This window comes from Fundulus heteroclitus, chromosome 23 (assembly GCF_011125445.2).
Source record: "Fundulus heteroclitus isolate FHET01 chromosome 23, MU-UCD_Fhet_4.1, whole genome shotgun sequence".
Lineage (NCBI taxonomy): Eukaryota > Metazoa > Chordata > Actinopteri > Cyprinodontiformes > Fundulidae > Fundulus > Fundulus heteroclitus.
Genome location: NC_046383.1, coordinates 1310449 through 1335874, shown reverse-complemented (window position 1 = coordinate 1335874; position 25426 = coordinate 1310449). Strand labels below are relative to the sequence as shown.

Genomic DNA, 25426 nt, shown 5'->3' with positions numbered 1-25426 from the left:
TTTCGGCGAAGATTAACGAATTCCCTTTTTTGAGGCCAAACAAAATACAATTTAAAGGAGTAATTTCTAAGTAATGTGAGTCATTACAAAGTGGAACGGAAAAATGGGCCCATTCACTTTTAAACATATTACTATAAACAGAGTACGACAACATTATATTGACAGTAATTAGTTTATCCTGAAAAGTAATTTAGTTAAGAGCAGTTGTCTAATGCATACCTCCATACGTTTAGTGACAGTAAAAACATAAAAAAAATGATTAATTTACCAAAGATACACTACAATTGTATGGAAAGATTTGCAGGCACCTCTAAATAGACCTTAGTTAGTATCATACGTGCCATGAAGCTTTTCATCAGCCATTCAGACTTTGTAGAAAGAAGAAACATGCTTCTGGGTAGTTTGGCATTTTTTTAAGCACCCCACTCAACAAGTATGTAGAAAGGTGACAAATGATGGCTTAAGAGAGATTTCTTTATCATCGTCGAGGTACGCGCCCCCTCTCCATGAGCAAACTGTGTTGTTTGACACCTCCCCCTGACGGTGGTTGTTAAGACAGGCAGGTGGTAGGACAGGGGGGAGACATCGCCACCTGGACCAAACAGTTCTTGTAAGGTTTCTAAGAATTGCTTTAGACAAACAATATTAAACCCAATCTCCGCCTAGTCTGGCTAGATCTGACTATCGCTTGCTGGTCTATTTTCCTCACTTTCATGGTTTCTGCAATAAAATTCCTCCACATACCTTGTTGAACCCAGAGCCGTTTTGGCCAGTGATTTTAGAAACTTCCACATCTGCCACACCAGACAGCAAACGTCCACCGATGGTGCCGTTTTGAGTTGAATTATGCTGATCTTGTCTGTAGCACCATCTGAGATCCAAAAGGCAAATGGTTCGTAGAGTTGGATCCCAGCTGGGACAGCGACTCCCAGCCATCCAACGCCACGTTGACTGTGTCTCCTTCACTTGGCTGCATGTGACCTCCAGCTTTTTCCTTTCCCTGCATGCAGATCAATCCATAAAAGTTCAACAGCCTGTGAATTTATACAGGCGTTAGAAATAAGAGATGTTCCTGCTGCTATAGCATAGCAGCCTGAGGATGTGCTGAAGCAGGTTTCCAGAGATATTCAAGGTGTGTTGCTACCAGTGCAATCTCTGGGCCCTTGAGACATTTCTGCCTCACCAGCAGTGAGGCTGTCGGGTAAGGCAAACGATTTCATAATAAAAAATGGCTCAACCTTTCCGACACGCCACTTATTGACAGGAAACGGTTGATAAAGACGGCAGAGGAGCTAGTTCTAAGCTGTCGACCAGCGATAACAAAGGGGACAAATATGCTAGAAAGGTCAGTCACATGGGAGGCAACGGGGTCTCTGAGCTGGGATTTTAGAGGTTACCCCTTAAGGTTCTTTATCAAAGACACATCGGATACTCTCAAACCTCCAGTGACGTGTCACATATGGTACGACATAGAGGAGACCAGCTCTGCAGCTCAGAATCCAAACCTGCAACACATTCAGTTAACTATACGACGGTTTTAATTAAGGGCTGCTACAGATAACGTGACCCAGTCTTGCACAGTCTGGTGGAGATCTTGGAGATTTGCAGATATGGAGGCCAACAGAGAAACGTGGGCGGGAGGAGGGGGGAAGAGAGAAATCAAGAACATTATGGGACTTACAGGAAGTCCCATAAAAAAACATGAAATTACTGAGCAAGGAGGCTGAGAAGGGGAAGTTCAGGCGACAACTTTGGAAAAAGAGTAAATAAGTAAGTTCATTTTTGTTTTATAATCCATATTTTAAAGCAAAGTTAATATTGGTAAGAGATCATAAATACAAACAATGTCAGCAAGGGATCTTTCAATTGCATCATGACAGCTGGAGGACAGCAGGTGCGTCTGGTCCTAAAGTAAAACAGAGTAACTGGAATTATGGAGCTGAAGACGCAAAGTCAGGGGAAATATTTTATAGCAATACAGCTCGAGGAAAAACTTAAGTGCTATTATAGATAAATGTACACAGTAAGTGTATGTTGTATTATGTCTCATATTAAAACAGCACTATAAGGACGTCATAACTCACTAAATGGGACAGGTTCTGTGTTTATAGAAGGACAACACAAGCAGACTTTTTCATGTTGCATTTTCTTTTTATTCGGAAACAAGTCTTTATCGCTTTGTAATGTCAAATATAACTATACATTTCCAAAAAGTACATTTTGTTTACATATTCAGCATTTACAGGATGTTCTCTGATCACTTAGATGAGTTACTGTCACTCTACGCATTTCACACCTAAAGCAATGATTCAGCTTCATGTTTTAACATCATGCCGACAAACAGTATCGTGTTGAATCTGTTTGGGAAAAGTCGTTTGAAATTGAACACATTTAAAAGACGGACAAGCTAAAGAACAGGCGATTAAGACAGACAGCAAAATTAAGACCTCAAGCGTCAATGTCATTGTCAATCTTTATTCTACAAAACTTTATTCTACAACTTAAAGCTTAACAAGTGATCTAATCAAAAGCTTAAACGACACTCAGATATACACTCCTGACATTTTGCATTTATTTTAGGTTTATTAATACTTCAACATAGTACTAAAGACTGTGCGAATGTAAAATTATGTAAAGCGGAATAATTCTAAATTCAAATAAACTGAATGATCCTCACTGTGCAGGATGTACCTTATTGTTGGACCTGCAGTGAAGTTTTATTCAAGAATAAACTGAATGGTTTTTTTTTAAGAAATAACAGCACACTGTTCACATTAAGCAAGCAACTAATTGGCAAACAGAAACTGGAGATTCATTTTATTAAGAGAATTATTTTCACTTCCATTTATTTGTTTTACTGGCGTACAACACAAACAGGAGAGGATCTTGAGAAACGTATGAAAGATGTTGAGTTCACCTCCGTCCGTCACAGAGCATCTTTTATTTGCAACTTTACATAAAACACATGTACCCAATAGATGTTAACGCTGAATTACACTGACCACATCAAACTAAGAGCTAAAGCAGAAAAAGAAATGCTGCTATAAGAATGTTTTCAGTTGCTATATTGCTCCTTTAAATAACCAGCTTCAAAGTAGAAATCAGGTAATCAGCTTTGAGAGTGTAAAAGAAATTTATAGCTGCACATAGACATTAAAAACCGAGGTCCCGCTTTCTTTTTTTTTTTTTTGGTGAAGCACTCAAGACGTAATTCCTGCTGAATAGCCGAACTACACGCCAAGACCTCGAAGCCACGCAGTCTGCGCTTCATCCCGGCCATACGACACAGGAACAGAGACCTCGCTCCAAGCGCTTTCTCATCCACTTCGCTCGAAATACAGCCTAATACTGCCTGATGAAAGCATTTCTTAACGTGTGTGTGTGTGTGTGTGTGTGTGTGTGTGTGTGTGTGTGTGGGTTGGAGACGATCACTGAACCACACACATGGAGCTGCGAGGGGTGTTGACTGTCCTGGCTACGGAGTCCTGACTGTAGTTCACGATGTCCGCCTTCACCACGCGCTGCAAACGTGGAGAAACACACACGCACAGTGGGTTAAAAACGCTGCTGCAACAATCGCATCGTTTTAAAGGAAGCTGCGGCGGGAAGCTGTGGCCTCGGATGTCAAAGGCATCTAAAAACAGAGATTTTACTGTTGAAACCAGATATTTATACACACTTTTAAAAAAAAAAGAAAAGGGGGGAACCTTTTGTTTTCCCACTGACTGACATCAAACCAGTCGCAACATTTCCTGTTTTCGGTCAGTCGGGATTACAAAAGTGATTTCTGCTTAATGCCAGAATAGATTTATTTTACTTTCTTCAAATACAGAGTAAAGTGTACATACTGTACATTTCCTCAGTATTTGGGAGAGCTGCCTTCTAAAAAAGTATGACTTGGTTCAAACATTTAGGGAAGCAGCATCAAAATGAAAAGAAGTGGTTAAACGTTCATTGTCCACATAGATATTTACTGCAGAAAGTTTGCCTGCCACCTGGCCTGCTCCTTTACCAGATAAGCAGAACCATTTGAGGTGATCTTCACATGTTCATGTGGAAACAGCAAGCGCAGCAAATCATTATTGTAGCATCATTTGCATTGTTAGACTTGTACATGTATGGTATTTGTTTTAGAAATGTGTATTGAAAAATGTTATTCCGTACAATTAGAGAAGGTTCAGCTACATCACTTTTGTTTTGGGAGAGGGTTGCTAGTACGTAAAACAATTGACTGAACATCTTCCGTACACAGTAATTCCATATATTTGGTCAGGGATAGTAAAATGTACCATTTAGTGGGATTTTTGTTAAATGTGCGCTGTTACAGCTACCGCACCCTGTCGCCTGTCGCCAGGCCTCCTCTGGCTCTTTACCTTAGAAGCCGTCACACTTTAAATAAAACTTCCTTTGAAGGAACGACTCTCAAAGGGAATTTATACTTTAACATTTTTAATATAAATAAGCCAAATGGTTACAGAGCTCAGTGCTGAGGCTCTTGAAGGGTATCGACGTGCAGAAAAGGCGATGAAGAGGAGTCTCGAATGATGGTTACATTAGCTTTTCATAGAATCTAGTTACAACGCTGAAAGACTGTGCACTGCCTGACGTCGTCAGTAGAAAAGTTGTCACCACTCGGGTGTAACCTGGTTGATTATGTAACAGCATGGTGTCTGAGACTTTATCCATATCTATGTGACATAGACTCAGCTAATATCTAACAGCACAGAGTGATTTACTACAGTCGCTGTCTGCAGTGTGCAGACATGAATGTGGCGTTTATCTGACCCTGAATAAGCGTTATCTCAAACTGCTCAGCTGTTTCTTTAACACAAGGTTCTGCATGTATGACGGGTTTTAAAACTGGTTGACATAAAGGTCTGGCGGCAGGTTAGTAAAATACTGCACTGCAAAAACTGAACTAAAAACAAGTAAAATGTTCCTAAAATGTGTGTATTTGTCCTTGATTTGACCAGGTAAATAAGATTATCTGTCAATAGAATAAGATTTTTGCACTTAAAATAGGAACAATTCATCTCCATCACCTTATTTCAAGTGCAGTATATCAAATTATCTTATTTTAGGGGTCAAAATAATCATTCCATTGGCAGATAATCTTATTTACCTGCTCAAATCTAGGACAAAAACAGAAATTTTAAGAACATTTTACTTATTTTTAGATCCGTTTTTGCAGTGTGCTGGAGCACTTGTGACACGATGGCAGCAGCTAAGGAGTAATCAGGTTCTATCATATTTTTCTAAAGGTCATATCTGAACTACGGGGTTCTAGATCTACTCAGTGACTGTGGGGACATACTTTCAATTACTGAAGCAAACAGATTTTGCTTTGCTGAGAGTTCTCCTGTCTAATCGGGCCTTCGTCCTGTGGGTAGTCCACCAGCTCAGCTTTTACGATCCTCTGAACCGTGGATGAATGCAGAGAGAGGAAAGATGAAAAAAAAGAAAACAGAACAATGGCAGAGAGAGAGCGATAAGCAAGAGATGAATGAACACCACGTTTGAGCAAAGACAACAGAAGGGAAAGGATGTATAATGGAGTGAAATTAACAACCAAAACAGGAAAAATAGCTCCAGTGGGCACAGCTAAGCCAAACTTAAAAATAATAACAAAAATCGACAAGTAAGAGTTGTCCATAATTTACAGCCTTTTCACAAGCGTACAATCTATACACTGTGTTCGCTTTAATTATGACTTATTAACCCTATAACTTCAAATGTATCATTTTTGATACTAATATTTCTGAGACCTCTACCTCTTCAACAAAGTCAGTATTTTTGTGAACACACAATTGACAACACACAAATTAATATATTTTACACATCTTATATAAAAATGCAGAAAACATGAGGAAAATTAATTTTTTGTTCTAAGATATTAACGATGATACAAAGAAAATTTCAAAGCCTGACTTCTTTTTTTTCTTTTTTTAAAGCAACCAAAAAGATTCTCTTAAAAATGTGAAGTTTCCTCACAATTACCTATATAGGTATTTAAAGGGTACTGTACTTTAGCACATTTTGTGTTCTCCAGCAGAGAAAAAACAAAGCCCAGACGGGCTGCAAGTGATTCGTTCTGTGCACCGTCCGTTCAGAGCAGGCTGTTCCCCGCCTTCTGCGGAGTGCGCCCTGAATGTCCCCCTCACCCGCTACCCCACAGCCTTGAACGCCCCACATTGACACTTCCTACATACTGAAAAAGGTCCCAAATAAAATCAATAGCAGAGTAGATGTGCCATGTTATTTATATTTTTTTTCTTTCAATTTTAACAACACATAGCTCAGAAAACCTACTTAGCAAACGGCTGAAGTTCTCTTAGAAAATGAGCGTGCTTGCATGTCGTCATCTGAAACACAGCGGTTGCTAGGTGATTGGTGTGTTTAATGCAATAGGGCGTTGTACAACTAGTCCACAGATGCCAAACAACACCCCATGTGAGTGTGACAGGTTATCTATGTATTCTTATTATTTCTACTAAGTAGACAGTGTTTGATGCATAGTACAAAAGCAACATCAATGTTAAAGGGAGTTAGGTCAGATTGGGTCCAAAAAAAAAGAGTATGTTAGCACACTTTTTAAAGACCTCTAAGCAATGTCAGCAAAATTTGTAGACAAATAGCAAAAAACTTGAATTCAGCCACTAATGTATTTCAGTCTTAAATAAATGTCAAGGTTATTATACTAATTTAAAGACAATGAACAGGGGGGAAACCTCAAATTATAATATTTTTCTTTTTTATAAAAAAATAGGGCCAACACTTCACCTGAATTGCCCGCTGGCATGATGTATGGAAGCCTTGCGTCTGTCAGTCTGCCCCAGGGCAGCTGTGGCTATTAACATAGCTCACCACCGTCAGGGTGTGAATGGGTGAATGACTGATTGTAGTGTGAAGCGCTTTGGGGTTGTGAGACTAGATAAAGCGCTACACAAAAACAATTTATAAAAATTTTAAACTTAATCTTTAGCTGACCTAATGATCCTAAAAATATTCAAAATGACTTATTTGCTTCTTGATCCACTTAAGTATCTGGACCAAAGTGAAATTTCAGACTAAAGTCATATTTGTAGCATTATATTTTCATTAGATTCATGTAACTATATTTGATGGCAGTTTCAAAAAGTCAAACCTTTTACTTGCATGATCTCACCAGATCAGCCTAAATGGCTGAATTTCCCAGTCGCTTGTCTGATTAATGAGCTGTCGAAGCCTGATGTCGGGGTTACTGAGTGATCTGCAGCCGCACTATCTGATCCGGCAGACAGAGAACCAAGATGGAGAGGGCTGCCAGGCAGATATAATACTGTCAGAGGTTATGACCCTCATGTTCAGCACTCTAAACATGACAGCTGATAATGAGGCTTTGCTGGGCCTCCAGCTACACCCCAGAGCCGTGACCTGCTCCAAGCCTCATCTCTGAATGCATGACACAAACTTTAAACTCCGTCCAGCTTTAAGAATGTGTAGACTTTTTTTTCCTTGGAAGAGAAATGTTAAACATTCCTTTTTTAATGCCCTATAACATACATGGCTAAAGTTTTCATTTCACAAAGCATCTCAATCTGCTAATTGCAGAACTGCAATTATTCTTTAGCAAGATTAAGTTTTTGTTTTCAGCAATGAGTTTCTTTCTTAGTGATTGACTGAATTCACCACGTTTGGTCAGGAGGAGGGATTGCTGCAAAGTCAACAACAATCTGAGCAGCTGGGTTTCCACGAACAGACGTTTTAATAACTGATATCATTTGATCTACTGACTTTGACTGTACTATACATACTTAAATCTAAATGTGACTAAACGATTGGATTGGTTTTGAGTAAACTGGATCAACCTGAACTGAATTTGGACCAACATTACTGGACATCCGCGGTTGTCTTGTAAATGATGGCATGGATAGATTTAGCAATATATAAATATGACTTGATTGAATTAAGGGAATTAAAGGGAATGCATTGGGCTTTAAATTAAATAACTTCAAACCTCTGCACCATCAAAACCAATCTATGTTTGAAACATGTGTTGAAAAGTTATCTGGCAACAAATATCTGCTCATCTTATCTTAAAAACAGATATTTGTGAAATAAATTGGCATCTATAGATTTTTTTTAAGATTTTGTATACATTTTACTCCAAAAGTCCTTTCGGTTTAAACACTGTGGTTGTTTTCTTTTTGTTTTTTGTTGATGTCACATCATCTCAACCCATTTCCTCAACGTGGATCCTGCCAATCACTGAGCCTGATTAGTCTGGATTAAAGCACTTTTCTTAACTGACAGAAGTATCAAGGGAGGGCTGGGAGAGTAAGGTAGATGGACAGCTCTATTAGTGTACGGTCATTTTCTGTGAGTCAGCAGCCCTGCTGGTGATGGGAGTGGATCTTGGGAATTTGGTCAGTCCTTCTTCTATATGCTCTCTTCTCTGGGGGTCCTGACCTCTCTGTAGCCCCCATGCTCATCAACCACTGCCCAGCCAGTGTGGCTCCAGCCGTTCCTATCAGAGCCAGGATTAATGCTTCTGGGGGAGGTGACCTTGTAAATCCTATAGCTGCCACCATTGGGCACCTTGGTCTGACTTGGCAAGCGGAGACCCTGTTTCATCCCAAAACAGTGGGAGATAAACTAAATAAATCAGACAACCCCACTAACCTCCTCACCCTTAAAACTGCCTCCCTTTGACCCCGGACTTCATGCATTAATGTGGTCAGCGTGGTTCTATTTACAGAAGGGCTGCATTCGTGGTAGAAAGACCATCACAGAGGAGCAGACGTAACAAATAGGCCGTGGGCCAGAATCTGTACGGTGACTTTTCGTATGAACTGTCAGGGGGCAACTTTCTTGCACCGGGATAAGTTGCTACACATAGCAGTGATCTCAAAACACCAATGTTCCCACGTTTTCACTTGCACATTAAGAAGTTATAGCCGATAAAAAATCTAAACTGTGGCGCTCCAGTCCAATAAGTCACGTGATTCGATTTTTGCTGCTCAGCCAATCAGATCGCTGTATTGTCAGCTGAGCGAGTTTACCACGTCATCATGGCTGCGCCCGTAAGATGGTTGTTTCTGTTGTGTCTGTTTCCAGACGAAGAAAGCCCAATAATAGCATTTTGTGGCGCCACCTGGCAGAGATCTTGATGGCAAGAAAAAAATAAATAGCCCAGACCATCCATCCATTCATCCATCCATCCATCCATTTTCTAACACGCTTATCCCTGCGTTCGCGAGGTGCCGGTCCCTATCTCCAGCTGTCAATGGGCGAGAGGCGTTGTATAAACTGGACAGGTCACCAGTCCATCGCAGGGCAGAAATAGTCCAGACTTTTGCCCAATTTACTGTGATATCACCAAGACCTGCTGCGCTAGGATAGCACAGGTGTCGTTGTGCCAAACGACTTATCCCCGCCAGAATTTGTATTCCCTGCGCCAAGAGCGCATTCAGCTGGAAGAATGAATCTAGTCAACTCCGCCTCATTTCCAACCTATTAGGCGTGGAAATGAGGATGTTTTACTTTTCTTAACGAAATATAGCAATGGTGTCGTTACATTATCGTTCATCCATCCATCCAGTATAATACGTTATGAGAAAGAAAACGGTCATTTCCAGATGTGTCACGAAAATATTAGCTTTATGTTATTAGATTGTCGAATGTCTGTCTGCTGAAACCAAAATCCACCTTCCTAAGTCCATCACAGCTGTCTGCTGGTTCTCTTTTTTTCTTTTTTGGTAGCTAAACCCGCATGAATAGATTATATAAAGCGGATTTCACGTGTGATCAAATGAACACTGAATAAAGGCACAGCCAAAATTATCAGATTTAATAAGATTTTAATTCAACCAAGAACCTTATCGAGATATTAACCGTATTAAGAAAACGAGATATGTCTCTTTTAAAAATAGAACAACGTATTAGGAGTTTAAAAAAAATAAATTTCATTTTACTAGAATGTGATGTTTAAAATATTTAGACTTCACAAAGCTGGAGGTTAAAACTTTTATTGATTTCAAAAATACAATACAAAATTCTACAAATTCCGAAGGGGATAACTCGTTTGGCACAACGAGTTTATACAACGCGTCTCACCCATTGACAGCTGGAGCTCGGCACCAGCACCTCGCAAACCCAGCGGGGATAAGCGTGTTAGAAAATGGATGGATGGATGGATGGATGGACAGATGGTCTGGGCTATTTATTTTTTTCTTGCCATCAAGATCTCTGCCAGCTGGCGCCAGAAAATGCTATTATTGGGCTTTCTTCATCTGGAAACAAATGCATACAAACATCTTACGAGCGCAGCCATGATGAACTGATGAACGCGCACAGCTGACAATACAGCGATCTGATTGGCTGAGCAGCAAAAATCGAATCACGTGACCTCTTGGACCGGAGCGCCACAGTTTAGATTTTTTATCGGCTATAACTTATTAATGTGCAAGCGAAAACGTGGGAACATTGGTGTTTTGAGATCACTGCTATGTGTAGCAACTTATCCTGGTGGAAGAAAGTTGCCCCCTGACAGTTCATACGAAACTTCTTAAGGAAGCGTCCTACAGATTCTGGCCCACGGCCTAAAACTCGTGTTTACACAACAAAAAGTAAAAAAGTCAGGGGTGTGGTAACCTTTTATGACCTAACATACTCTCCGTGACCTCACTTAAGTTCAAGCATAACGCCGCATCCACAACCCCTTGAAAAAGCACTGACACCGATTGAACTTTTCCACATTTTGTTGCGTTGCAACAAAACTTTTCGATGAATTCATTGTCGAGTTGAAGGGAGATGATGCACTGTTGCCAAAAGTCTTTCCTAACTAAACTGAATTATACTGAGCCCATTTTACTTTGATCCTGCTAGATTAAAAGCCAGTGCTATCACCAGCCTTTAAGAACTACACCTAATTAGTAAATAATGCACTAGTGTGTTATCTGTGAGTGTGATTTTATTTAATTTATTAATCAGATGCATGATTTTGTTTTTAAAATGAAGTGCCATTCTCTTCACGTCTCCCTTGCAAAAGGGATTAAATCTATGGCAAAAGGTGGTTGAATAAAGGAAATTAATACAAAATATTTATGTTAATAAGCACTTTGAATTAAAATGAAAGTGGACTCTATTTTCTAAGTAGGTGACTTCTGATTGCAACTGGTTGTACCAGATTTTATTTATGGGTATCAAAGTTAGGCGGCTGAATACAAATACACAGCACATGATATTCAGTAGATTTATTTGCAAACAATTTTTAAAAACTAGATATAATTTTTCATACAATTCACAATTATGCACTACTTTGTTGGTCCATAACACAGGGCTCCATTTTAAAAAACCTTTCCTGAGTTAATTTTCTAAATTTTGTATGTTTTGTAAAATTATGGCGAGTAAAAAACATTTAGTAAGTTGGATTTTATCATCTTTGCCCCCCACAATTAATGAAACAACAAAATCCTGAAGCTCGCTTTTGACTTTCCCACTGAAGTAAAGGGGTATTTCACAATTTTATGAAATCCAGACAAACTTAGATCTGTCAAATTCAGTAATACTTAGAAGAACCTGGATTATATAAAAATAAATACAGACTGTTTATAGTACAGTTTCTGTTCAGTTATAATCTCATTAATAATCTTTCCAAAACATTTGAATTTTAATGCTTTGTTTGGCATCTAAATCAAACCCAGTTCAAAAGCCTTAAAATCCAAAAGTAAAATTATCTAGGGGCTAAAAAACAAAAAAACATTCTTTCCACACTTGGAAAAAAAAGAGATAAAAGAAACATACGTTTCAGGATTGCTAGGAGCCCTAATCAAACAAACTCCTAAGAAAGTACAATACAGATTGTGGCTGAAGCGTCACAATATGTGCAAAGCACAGTATTCAAGTACAAGAAAGGTCTGAAACAAGAATGAAGAGATTTGGTAACCCACTTAGGAGCAAATAAGCCATTTAAAGAAATTCTGCTAATGGCTCACCTGGGACTGCTCCATTTCTGCTTTATTTAGCTTGATACCAAGAATTTCAGCAGCTACCCGCTGGAAACAAAGATAAACCTGGAGAAAGATAAAAAGAAAAATTAAACACCCAGATTTTACCACAAAAAAAAAAAAACCCCGCTGAACGTGACTCATCAAAGGAGGGTTATACAAACCGAATCCCCAGTCTTGGCTGATACGAACTGACTGATGAGGCCGTTCTCCTGGCAGAAGCGCTGGTGTTTGTCTGCCTTTATGGTCCTCATGTGCTCCAGGTCGACTGCAGAGAAAAGATGATCTGATGTGAGACATCTCACAGTAGATGGATAGATAGATTTATATGGTGGTTGCAGAGCACTCTCACAAGGTTAACGGTTACGCATCAGAAGATAAACAGAAAGAACAAATGTTTACACCAGTTAAGATGGAGGACGTCTGCAGAGTGTACAGACGTGGCGCACACAAACTCACTGCAAAACAAAACACATTTCAATTGTTGCATTTTTTTCCAAGCCGTCTTCAGCATCGGGTTTTGAATTTAATTTATGGCAGGAGTTTCAGAAAGGGAATAATCAACTTTGTAGCCGAGAGCCGGTGTTAAAGCTTGACGTGACACATTCCTTGGTGTAAGTTTAGCGCATTTCTAGCCTGAAGCCAAGAGCCTCTTTTTGACCCGAAAAAAGAAAAAGCAGCCCATCTGTTGAGAGAAGCATAAGGAACAATACATGAATGACCAAAGACTTGAGGCTACTCTCACGCTGAGAGCGTAGATGGAAGAGAGTTTGACTTATGACCACGCTGGGCCTTTAAGGTGGGCGCAAGGATCCAAGAGCCGGGACCATTACCTGCACACTGATCCAGTGAGAACACACAATGACAGCATCCTTTTTAGTTATTGTGAAGATGTTCCTGTGTATTTGACTCCTGTGCAACAATGCCAAGAGCTTTCCTGCTTTTTCCCCTTACTAAGGGGGTCATGCAGGGGTCGATAAGGAAGGTCACCCGGGGGTCCTGCAGACTGAAAGCAATAGCTCCGTTCTTTATTTCTGGCTTTGTCCAGGGAGGTGGCCACGCCCGGTATCTGGTGCATACATGTCTGTGTTACCTGGAGGAGGTCAGGCTACTGTAAGGTGTTGCGTTTCTCTTGCCCCGGCTCTGGGTTTTGGTCTTTGTGTGAGGTTTCATTGAAGTTGTCAAGGATTTAGCCTGTTCTCATGCCCCTCAGAGTGTGTTTGTGAGTATGTGTATGGGAAGGTGGTGAGAATAAAGGCAAAGCAGACATGAGTAAATGGGGTTCGACAAATGTAAACTGCCATCATTTTGTAAGAATGTCTCAGTTAAAGTCAAATAATCTAGCGAGAACAATTTTACACATGAAGCCTTTCGAATAACGAATTACTGTCTCTTGTTAATGAGAACTAGCTGTATAAATGAAGGTTTAATAATGATAATAATAATATGCAGGACAGACTGTCATGTCTGTAGCTGTGCATAAACATTGTCGGTTCTCAGGCGTCGCCAGGTTCATTCGAGTCATTAACAGACGAGGTACCCAGCGCGCTACAAGACGTAAACTGTGGTAATCCTTTGGATCCTGCGCACTTGGGAAAAGTTATTCATCAAGTGTCACAGTCAGATTAACCAGCATTAACACTGTGTCTTCTCTGTGAGCCAGGGAAGACACATCATTGTGGGCTAAATGGAGTTGAGTTTGTAAACTCAACCCACGGTTATGTGCATCAATTGGAAGATCTAAATCTAGGTTTATACTCGATGCATTGAACAGGGTGCGAGGGTGATTGTGCAAAAAGTGACGCGATCATGCCGTCCCCATCCCCATGCATGGGCCGCACACGCTACCGTGGCGCGAAGTTGTGCATCTCCGAGTTTTTGTAACTTGCCAAAGACCCTTGCCAACAAGTTTGCCTGTACTGACATCAAATGGCACAGAGGTTACAAGCGGCAATACTTTTTCAAAGGCTGTGTTGTTACTGCCTATTTTGTGAGTGATATAATAGACATATTATTGGAACACTTTAAGCTGTGAGTTTATTGGCCAAGTTTGTACAAACAAAGATTTTGACTTCTGTTTCCATCACTTGCAACATAAATCAAGTCCAAAACAACAACCCACATTATGTAAAGCTATCAGCTTTTATTTAGTAATACAAAGTGGGTTTTTTTATCTTTTATTTAAAAAAGATCCATATGGGCTTTACAGACAGGCTGTATTACCCATCTTAACGTCTTCCTGTATGCAATGTGTGAACAAACCATCTTCTTCTAAGTCTCTAACCCTTCGTTTATTTCTGTTAGCTGCCATAGACACACCAACAATTCTTCTTGATTGTTTACAATACCGGGCACGGGCATTTTGTTTTTTTGTTGTTTTTTTGCATGTGTGTGTGATGTCAACTGTTTCTTCTCTTGTTTACTGCATTTCCACTGGTTATGTTGAGTACTGCCCCCATGTATTCCTGGAGAATACTGCACCTGTCCAGTATAAACGTCTACAGCTATTCTATGGAATCACTCGCAATTCGCACAGACCTGGAAGTGATCCCAACGTGCGTGTACAATTTAAGGCCCAATTCAGTAACAATATTTACATGATGAATACGTAAGAAAGAAAACACATTTAAAAAGTACACCGCAGTGGTATAAGGAAGGAAAGGAACAGAAAGATGGACTCCAGACTGAAATTAATGTTTTGGTTAATAGTTTGAACAAGACAGCCGAAAGCGACTCTAAAGAACTGGATTTTTAACCTTGATTTAAATGAACTCACCAGTTCAGCATTATTGCAGTTTTCTGCAAGTTTGTTCCAGATTAGTGGAGCAAGAAAACTGAATGCTGCTTCTCCATATTTGGTTCTACTATGAGGATGCAGAGTAAACCTGAATGGTCTGAAAGATTGATACGATTGTGTTTATTTTGGAACTAAGCCATTCAGTGGTTTATAAAATAACATAAGATTTTTAGAGCCTATTCTCTGAGATACAGGGAGCTATGGTAAGGCCTTCAAGACTTCATCTCGGTAATCGATAACATTGACTAAAATAATCTACCAGCATATATATATTTAGATAAATTACGTTATATTTCCAACTAGATGCTTTTCTTATTTTCTTGTAGTTTAACAGAGATTAAAAGTATTTTCCTTCACACCACTGAGGGTGAGAAGAAACCCCCGACTGCAGTCTCTGTCTCAGCTCAAGTCATCGGTAGGCTCAGTCTGAGCTGCAGTTTTGAAACACACAGCGGATTCTTTTGCAACATTTCTGCAAAGCTCTCACAGATCATAGTGGTTTTAAATATAGGAGTACTTTACATTAAGTGACGATAAATGGAAGTTTGGTTGCAATCTACAACAACACAGACATCTTCCACGATAAGCATCTGAGGAGATGACACAGAGCGATTAGCAAGCACAAAACCACCGTAGGTGTGTTTGTAAAGTGCTGAATTGACTCCATGGCCTTAGACATGTTGTCTGTCTGTCTGCTTGGTCATTTAAATAACTTAAAATAATGGAAACATTTCAACGCCTGTTTGATTTGACTCTGTGCCAGGATGTGCAGATATTGTGGCAATTAAAACTGAATTTTGGTTTTAATTGCTTTTATTTGCGTAGATATTGTTAAAAGTGAAATGAGTTCATTTTAACCCCATAATACATGCAGCTAATAAATATAACTAATTTTTGACTTACATTAAAATATTATAGTATCTAATTATTACATTTCAAACAAAGAGTTAAATTATTTTATTTATTTTTTTCCTTCTGACTGAACTGAGGCATATTCAGTTGAGCTGAATATGGAGTTGAGCCATATTCAACACCGAATACTTGTTCTTTTATTTCTAAATGCATAAGTAAAAATGGCTTTATTTTATTTTTTGGAGGTAAGACTTGATGCATTTCCTCAATGTGCAAATATTTGTTTACATTATATCTTGTGGTATGCAATAAATATGAACGATCTACAGTACAGCACAGAAAATATATTTATTCACATGTTAAATACTTGTATAAAGGAGTCCTTAATCTGAAAGTTTGCACATCATTGCTCGAAAATCTAATTCCTAATATAAAACTTTGTTTCCAGTTTTTACTTTTTCTGTTCTTGACTGTAAGGCACTAAATTATTCAGCATTTAACAAAATACCACCCGGTAAGAATAATTAACTCAGCATTGTCTTGTTTGGTTTACAAAATACAGTTCTATTATTATTAGATTACTTTTAGACAGTATGTATGTATTGCAATAAAAATCTACAACTTAAAAAAGGAGCAAATTTTATTGCAGAAATGTTTAATAATAAAAAGTTAAACATGTAGTTCCAAAATGTAGCAGATGTCTTGTCCAGGGTGTACACCACCTCTCGCCCATTTACCGGCGGAGTTAACCCCTCCACCTCTGCATGGATAAGCGGGTATGAATGGATGAAAATGTAGCACAAGTATAGAGCATTTATTCTACAGAAATCTATTTTGTGTAATTTATTACACTACAAATACTTTATTGCCTTTTCCTTCACATGCAAAATGTTAAGTATTAAGCATAAAATAAAGGATGTTCTACAGAACCTGGAAATATTGGAAAGTGCTTAACTAAAATGATGAAAGCAACTTCTATTAAACAGCTAAAAAAACAAAAACCTCACAATTAAAATACAATTTACCTGTGAGGTGATGCTTAATGCGCTCATTTAATTAGTTGCTGTTAGTAGCAAGTTATTGTAGAAATGGACCATATTGTGCAAAGTCTCATTTTTAGTCTTGCACGTGATGAGGTTGCTTTGTCAAATTGCTGTTTATCCTGAGGGACAAGTTAACAGACTATGGTCAGTTTTGTAAATGGTAAAGGATTATGGCCTATAAGCACACATGTAGTTCCAATTAGTCACAGAATACCTACTGTTTTAGCAAATATATTTTTTAGCCTGTGGTTTGTGTAAACTGAATACAAAGCTAATCCCAGAGTTTTAGTGTTTTACTCCATTTTTTCACCCTAATGTACCACTTTCTACTTATCAGGTCAAAACAATCTTCCTCCAGTGATCTGGTTTCGCTCCGTTTCTGTCAAACTGTACATCAGCTTAACAACCTCTAGGAAGTGACTGCAAACACGAAATAAACTGTTTAGGCCTCTGAGCGAATAGAGATAGTAGAAAGGATCATCACTCGTCATGAGCGATTGCCCTCCCTCTCTCTGGTCACCATCACTGTTTACTTAAAAGGTCTGCCTGTGGTTGGGCTGACTTACCAGACAACGGTTAGAGATTAATATCTGCTGGATGAATTAGGCTTTTACCTTAAATAATTGGTTTGTTATAGCAGTGACCTATTAAATGAGGTTAAAACCAACTGAGGAAAGTATTTCCTCCACCAGTTTCAGCCTAATGTTGAACTCAGCTGAGTTCCTTTACGGAAAGAATCAGGCAGACATGGAGACAGATTTCTGTGTCTCTTTAAGACTTTTAGCAAGAGAAGTGGATTCAAAACATGGTTACTGCTGTTTAGACTACTCCTCCACAAGGAGATGTGGCAATGTAGTATTTGTAACCATATATTTATTTACCATTTCTTTGTTACCACAAAAACAAATCCTTAAAAAGACACAATTTCTAACAAATTAAGACACATACATACATTTAAGCGCAACTTTCTGGACATACAAACAGATAAAGGCATGTACTGGTCAATAGGACGTTCATAATTAAACGTGTACATAATACTAAAGCCACATACTAATGTAAATACAGTTCTTTTTTTATTAGACCACTTTTATTTTGATGGTGACTGCTGTGGTTTCTGTTTTACCAATTTGTTAACATTTCCGTCCTTGTGTGTTTATCTATAGTAGCATCCTAAATAGCCAGAAAAAGATGTCCATAGACTGGTTGGAGGGTGGGTCATGCCAATAGTCTTACCTTGGCTTTCAAGCCTCCGTCAGCCAGAGGTGAAATAAACCTGCTAGCAAGGGATCAAAATATTTATGTGGGGCAACGTGTCTTCCTATCCCATTGAAACACCTGGCAAATATTCAACAGTAGCTGTTACGAAATAACAAAAATAAATTTGCTTAAAGAATACCCACCAATTTTGAAAAACATGTGTTTTTCGATAAAAACGTTTTTGTGCTAGGATGTGGTGGTTTTCCAGCTATTTTGAAACTGGTGTGTTTCAAAAAACTGGAAACAGTATTGATATCCAGCATGATTTGTTTCCCAGTACAGATTTGATGTGTTGATTTGTGAAGCACTTTTTAAATAAATAATGATGATAATGTATTTATTCACTGAATGTAGAAGTTATGTGGTTCTGTGTGTAGACATTAAGTTAATATTTTCCCTATAAAGTTAGAGTGAAATAACCCCACTTCATTTGGGATAAATATTAAATATAGATACTAAAAATATTGTAATAAAGCTTTAGTTGTCAATATGATGTTTGTTTATTGTTTATAGCAGAAACTGAACGCTCCATAAGAAAATAAGGAAATAAAGCAGACAAAATATAACAATTATTTAAAACAGACTCTCCACCAAATGAACAGAGGTGTAACGACAGCAGCTCAGCTGAGGTTGAGTCAAAGTTTGTATGACGGAGTTTTCCGAGTCTTCCAGTGGCTGCATAAATTTTAATATTAAAAGGTCTCAAAAACGCCTCACAGGTGGGAATATGATGAGCTGACTGGCTGGCACTGCGTCATCAGCAGCCTAAAGGTGTCATTATAGGCCACAGTCCATCGATGCATTGAGCACCGCTTACAGTTCCACCACAAGGGGGCCGTATACAGTGAGGTACAGAAGGCTTTGAACAAGGCACACTTCACATCAGGACAACACATAATAAATTTACACAACAGCACGTTTGCCTGGGCATACAGTTTATATTATTGTCTTTTGATGTCTCTGTCATCACGCCAGTCAAGAGTCACAAACAGTCTAAGGTATTTGAACTCATCACTGTGCGTCAGCAACTGTTCACGCAGATAAAAACCAGGAAAGATGATATTTTTTTCTCACAATTATCATATTGCTCTTAATTAGGTTATACATCCCATCATATTATTCCCCTAACACAGAACAGATATTCAACAATTGCTGCATTGCTGTACTGTATGGGCAGATTAAGACCAGATCACCCGCATACATAAAATGGTTGAAAATCTTTTTTCCAATAACGCATCCTGTTTTACACCTGTTCAATTTTGAGGACAATTCATCAATATATACATAAAAAAAAACAGCAGAAGAGATAATTCCCCCTTGTCGCACACCATTGCTGACATGAAAGGGCTCAGAAAGTGCACTGTCCCTCTTTACATGCATAACCAGATTTGCATGTCAAAATATTAAAATAGTGTCTATTAATCATTTTCTGAAATAACTGCATGATTTACACTATCAAATGCTGTTGTGGCATCAATAAAACACAAAAAAAAACAGAAGAGTTCAAACCATGATATTTTCCAACTATTTCCTTTATAATTGCATGTATCAGTGGCATGCCTCTTTTTGAAGCCAAACTGATTATCACTTGTTATAAGAGAAATTTCCAGTCTAGTGAATAATATATTCTCTAAGACTTTTGAAAGAATGGTGACAAGAGCAATTGGTCAATAATTTTGCAAGCTGTTAAGTTTACCTGCCTTGTCCTTAATGGCAGGAACCAAAACATCAGCAATGACAGAATCAGGCAAGAACCCATGGATTAAAAACCCCATAAAGCACACGGAAAGCAGTGGACATAACCTATAACAAGCATATTTCAGATGCTCTGCTGTTATACAGTCCAGCACATAAGCTTTGTTATTTCCAAGCTTCAGGATGGCTTCATAAACTTCACTAGTACAGACTACCACACCCTCAGTCATTTCAACATTTTCAATAACAATATGATCACTTTTCATAGAGTTAAATAATTCACAGGAACAACAGTGTGGCCTTAAATGCTGCATTTTTACATTGGAAAAGTTGAAAAATCAAGCTATGGTAAAGTAACAAGATAATGGTTAAACATTGGCAAACCAAATTGAAATCATGCACTGAACTGGACTAGATTGTGTAATCCTTGGTGTGTTATCCAAAAGCCCTCTGTGATAACAGAAACACCTACTCACTGTTCTTCTCAGCTGGCTGCTGGGGAGCAATTGGAACAGTTTATTCAGTGAGCAAGAGCCAGAGAATAAGCTTGAAATAACACCGTTAATTGCCAGCAGCCCAGTTTTAAACCAAACAGCAGTTGGAGCGTTAGGGAGTTATGAGGACTTAAGGCGGAACGTATAAAGTGTGTGTGCCTCTGTGTGTTTGTGTGTGTTAGTAATGGCTGGTTGTGAGTGTGCAGTCCGTCTCGAACCTCTACAGGGTCATGCCCTATTAAGTGAAAGTTACAAGTTCTAGCTTAATCAACCCCAGGGGAGAACCTATCACTTCCAACATTACCTCACACTATGCCATTCAAAACCCTATTGCCTCAGTTTCCCTAAAAAAAATCAGCCAGGATCTATTTAGACTGCATTTTAAAAGGTAAGGATAATCAATTTTAATCCAGCTCTTAATGGTGAAATTATTCCCTAAAATCTTAACCATTGAGTCTAAAAACATCTATTAACAATTATCCTGCTGTGGTGTTTAATAAGATACAAACAAATGTGAACCTCAACTGTAGCTTTAATATTTGAAAGGTTAAGCGAGGCAACAGAGGCAATTTTAGTGGGGCAAAACGTGCAATTTTGGCGCTTCAAGTGCAGCCAGAGTAACACGACACCTGCGATGGATGCGAAAAGAACGTTACTGGAGTTGAAAAAGTTGAACTTCTGTGTCTTGTCGCATTGCAACAACCAATCAGGAACTGGATGTGGCTGTGACGTGGGGGGAAGGACTTCAGTGGCGATGAAGCTGTTTTCATTCAACGTGGAAGAAAAACTGTTAATAGCGGGTCTACAGTCGGCCTGAGTTGTAAGACTCAACCAACTATTACTACCGAAACGAGTCCAGAAAGGGGCAAGCCTGCAGAACAGTGAATAAGGAGACTGAAGTGGGAGGGAAGTGAAAGCGTCACTAGATAGCACCATTCCCATGCGAACTGCTGGCGATAAATGTCAGGTGAGCGACAGCGAGCAAAAGTGGCAACATTGTGGCGGCATTCACATTCAATGTGAACGCACCATCAAGCAGCTCCCTGCAGGCTCTAAAGCAGATAAAAAAGGTAATATCATCTTTTTTATTATGCTTACCCTATAAGGACCTGCTCAACAAAAAGGGATAATACCCTGGGCGGTATGCATGTTACCTCAAACTGATAAGGCTTCGGCAAGTAGTCCACATAGTCGAGGACATTGACTACGATCAATCGACATCATTATCATTAGCAGTCAGTTAGGCTCATCTGCCTGTATTGGTCAGCTTCATTCTGTACATTAAAACAATACGAGTGGATAAAGTGTCTGCATCAGTGACTAACTCTCCAGGTTAGAAACATTGTGAAGAAAATGGATGACCATCCGACACTGATGATTAGTAGACAGGAATAAAGCTACAGTAGATTCTGACATTTTTCATCATGTCAATTACACTCTATAGAGTGAAATACATCCTCTCTTAGCTACAGTTTTATGTCAAACCATCTTTGAAGAGACTTTTAGACAAGAATATGGGCCCAGGTTTGGTTGATCAATGCTGTGCTAATCAATTATTGTTTAGGCTTTATGCACTGTACTGTTTATTTGTGGCTGTTGTAAGCACATTCACCTGTGTGCGTTATAGCTTAATATCAATGGATAACACGGAAACCAGAAAAACACAAATAACAGAGTTAATAAAAATTTATTAAAACAACTGGTGTTACATGGAAATCTAACAGTCACTATTATTGTGTTTTAATAGGATTTTAAATGGTTTCAAGTGAGAGGATAGTTTATTTCTATGGAACTGCACTCAAGTGGTTTAGTCATCATATTTGACATTCACTTCATGTTGAATAATTCAGGTTTTGGCGCACCGTCTTATGGTGCGCTAAATTAATTACAACTCATCTCGCCGTTAAGAGCATAATAACCAATACAGAACACGCAGAGTATCACAAATGTGACAATGTCAACATGTCCTCCATGTATTAGCTACTAGCTACGGTCATCGTGTGAAATGGTTTTTGGCACTGTTGTCAAGTCTGCTTGTTTTTTTCTAAAGTCGCTTGTAAATTCCCTGCGTCACCGTTTTTTGGGCTTGTTTCTGAATGTGCAGTTGGCCTCTAAAAAAGCAACTAAATACAAGTAAATAGACCTGGTCTCGATACTGCACTATAGACAATGAACGGGCTGATATCCCTCCGCCTCCCTCCCACATGCTCCTTAAGAGGGAGAGGGAGACGAACAAATGAGCTGTCTCTACCGGGAGGACAGAGTGGACTAGACTGCCCAGTTTCTACCATAAAAGCCAAAAACAAACTTCACTGTATTATTTAATCAACTTACCTGTTCAGCAGAAAGCCTGCAACCTCCACATCCGTTTTAAATCCCAGCTCCATCATGAATTTTCTACACCTGGTAATATTAGCTGTGCAGATATAGACTCTCATTTCTACCGGTTATTACTTATTTTTCTTTTTTGGTTACTTTTTCATCTCTCTCGCTGGGCAGAGTATGGATGGTCCTCCATTTCAACAGAAAACGGCAAATAGAATGATCTACGCTCATCTTTGCTTGTTTATACTCCTCCTCCACTGACAGCACATCTTCATATTGGAAGACAGATAGGGAAAACGCACATGGCTGGCAAGTTTGTCACCTTTCAGTTTCTGAAATCAGAAATAGCAATACAACAAGGTGCCTCCAATGGGTGCAACTATGCATTTATAAATTACTAATTCTAAGTTATGAGAACACATTTATTTTTTATGTGATGTTATTAGACTTTGCCAGAATATATATTTATAAAAGCAATACTTAATTTTTGCTAATTAAAAGACTAATTAGTTACACACTGTCCCTTTAAAATACAAGGAGAGAAATCTTCCTATGAATGTTGCTCTTTTTAGGTCCTATTTTATTAGCTTATTCGATTAGAGTCAAATGTTTTATTGATTTGTCTTGCTACTGTTTTTTAACTTTTTGTTGTGTTTGTATCTCTTGCAAACAAGATCTTGGATCTCAATTAAAAAACCTATATAAATACAAATTTAATAAAAATAAAAACAGAATATAATAGAATAGCTGTTTGATAGTAGCATGAGCAGACATAAATATGCAAACTACGAAAAACCTATAAACACTGTGCAGTAAATACTAACAAACAGACAACATATACGGTTAATGAACAACATGCCACAAAGTTAATTTATTGTTAAAGTTACATATAAAAAGAAAATGCAAAACTTTGCACAGAAGAAGTTGACTGTGCAAAATGCAAAGTATTGCAGTCAGAGGTCATTTTTATACAGCGCAATGGCCTGAGGGGGGAAACATTTCCTGTAGTGGAGATATGATCAGTGGAGTTGTAGCTCCACTGATCACCCAGTGTGAAAAGGGTGGCCTGGGTTATCCAAGATAGATAACCTCAACTAATTGATTAGTTCCAAATTTTGTTGATAGAATAATTAGAAGTACTGTCTTAATGACTATAAACCTGTTCAATGTGGCAAAATATTTCTATTACTACATTTGCAGGGTTTCATTCAACTTGTTTTGTTTAAGTCTCTGCATTAAAATGAAAACAATGTATTTAGAAAACATTATTGCTGCAATGATAAGTATGTTTGATTACTCTTGCACCAGTGGGAATAAACATTGGTTTTCTTTTTTTTTTCTTCTTCTTTTTTTCTTTTTCTTTTTTTTTTTTGGTGATTTTTCGCGGCTCTAGTGGCTCGCTTTTTATTACAGTAGGCTGACAGGAAGAGGGTGGAAGAGGGGGAGAGACATGCGGCAAAGGACCGCGGGTCGGAGTCGAACCTGGGTCGACCGCGTCAAGGACTAAGGCCTCTGCTTTACGTTTAAGAGATTTAGAATTCCAGAATTCTTGGACTTTCGCAATTGGAAACCTTTAATTGGAATTTATGAAAATAACAAGAAATAACCTAAGAATTTAAAATATCAAAATTTACTCCTAAGAGGCATTTTACATATAGATGGGGAAAACTAATTTTTAGCACAATCTTGACTCAAACAACATGTTTTGGTCAAATTTAGCAAAGCAATTCCTCCACCATGTGCACAGTGTTTACTGCAGAAAGATTAAGCGCCCACCCCGCATTGACTTCCATTCATCTTCAAACCTTTCTATGGCCTAACCCTGACCTAAATCTAAACCTAATTGACACCTTAGTCCTAAACCTAATCTGTAGCCCAGAAAAAAGTAAGGAACATTTTTTCGGTCCTCACTTTACTAGTAAAATGAGCAAAAACTGTTCTCACTCAGCTACAAGTACAACAACAACACACACACACACAAACACACACACACACACACTCTCTGCATTCACCAACACATGCATAGATGATTTCTAGAACCCTGGACTACTAAAGCCACATTTCTGAGCCCAGAGCAGACGACAGTTGCCACACATTTGAGCCCGTGAGCTACATAATGTGACGTTTTTGATATAACTACGTAAACATCTTTGACATATGCTAATAATGTTTAACCTGAAAATCTAAAATGGTCTGCTTATGATAAAAAAAAATGGGTTAATTTAAATTACACCAATTTCAAGGTAATTCCCCCAAAATTCCCATTATTTACAATAATTACCATGGAAAGTTTTCAACTTGGAATATATCAAAAAATTCCTTGGCTTAACTTGGAAAGTTTCACTAATTCTCGCCCCTGTGCAACACTAAAATTTGATTAAATTTTTTTATTTTACCACGGGCCCATGTCTACTTGGAACAAGCTGCAGGATCTCAGACATGATGCGAAACCCAAGACAGTTGAAATCAAGGTCACAGATCCGACTGAAGAGGCTCACACTCTGTATTTATTTTAATATATAAATAACACCACGCGCGTCAAAACAATAAGCTTACCCATTATTGGGACTTCAATAAACTTAAAAACGCCACAAAACATAACAGTGTGTACATGGTCACTTAGGACCTCAAGTAATCCACACTCATATATAACTGCAGGGGTTTGAAAAAAGCAACACAGTCATTTTTCCTCCAGTAAGATTAATTATGAGTGGCATTTTATTCAGTCAATAAACTTTCTGGTAGATGATACAGGGAAATGCTTAACAGCTTAAAAAGTCAGTAAAAGTACAATAAATCGTCTCGATGTAATGTGTGATTGAATTAGACACTGATTTAACTTTCACAGCACATGTGGCTAATAAAACAAAATAACTGCTGTATTTTATGTGAAGCATTTAAATGACTTGAGTCCAACGTGACTCAAAGGGAGCTTTTAAAACTGTGGTTTTCATACCCAGAGAAGAATTATCCTGA

General features: G+C 38.5%; 1 protein-coding gene across 2 annotated transcripts in view; it reads right to left on the bottom strand.

Moving 5' to 3' along the window:
* Positions 1-2130: 2130 nt before the first annotated feature.
* rab28 (RAB28, member RAS oncogene family) overlaps positions 2131-25426 on the bottom strand; it is a 46951-nt gene continuing 23655 nt past the window's right edge. The window contains exons 5-8 of one of the 2 annotated variants that reach the window (XM_012851395.3): positions 12152-12255; positions 11976-12053; positions 5315-5416; positions 3438-3521 (exon numbers count right to left, since the gene is read on the bottom strand). In XM_012851395.3, the coding sequence (XP_012706849.1) occupies positions 5321-5416; positions 11976-12053; positions 12152-12255 (278 nt within the window). In that variant the 3' untranslated portion in view covers positions 3438-3521; positions 5315-5320. Of the gene's footprint in view, positions 3522-5314; positions 5417-11975; positions 12054-12151; positions 12256-25426 lie in introns of both variants that reach the window. The other variant, XM_012851396.3, reaches the window with a different exon arrangement.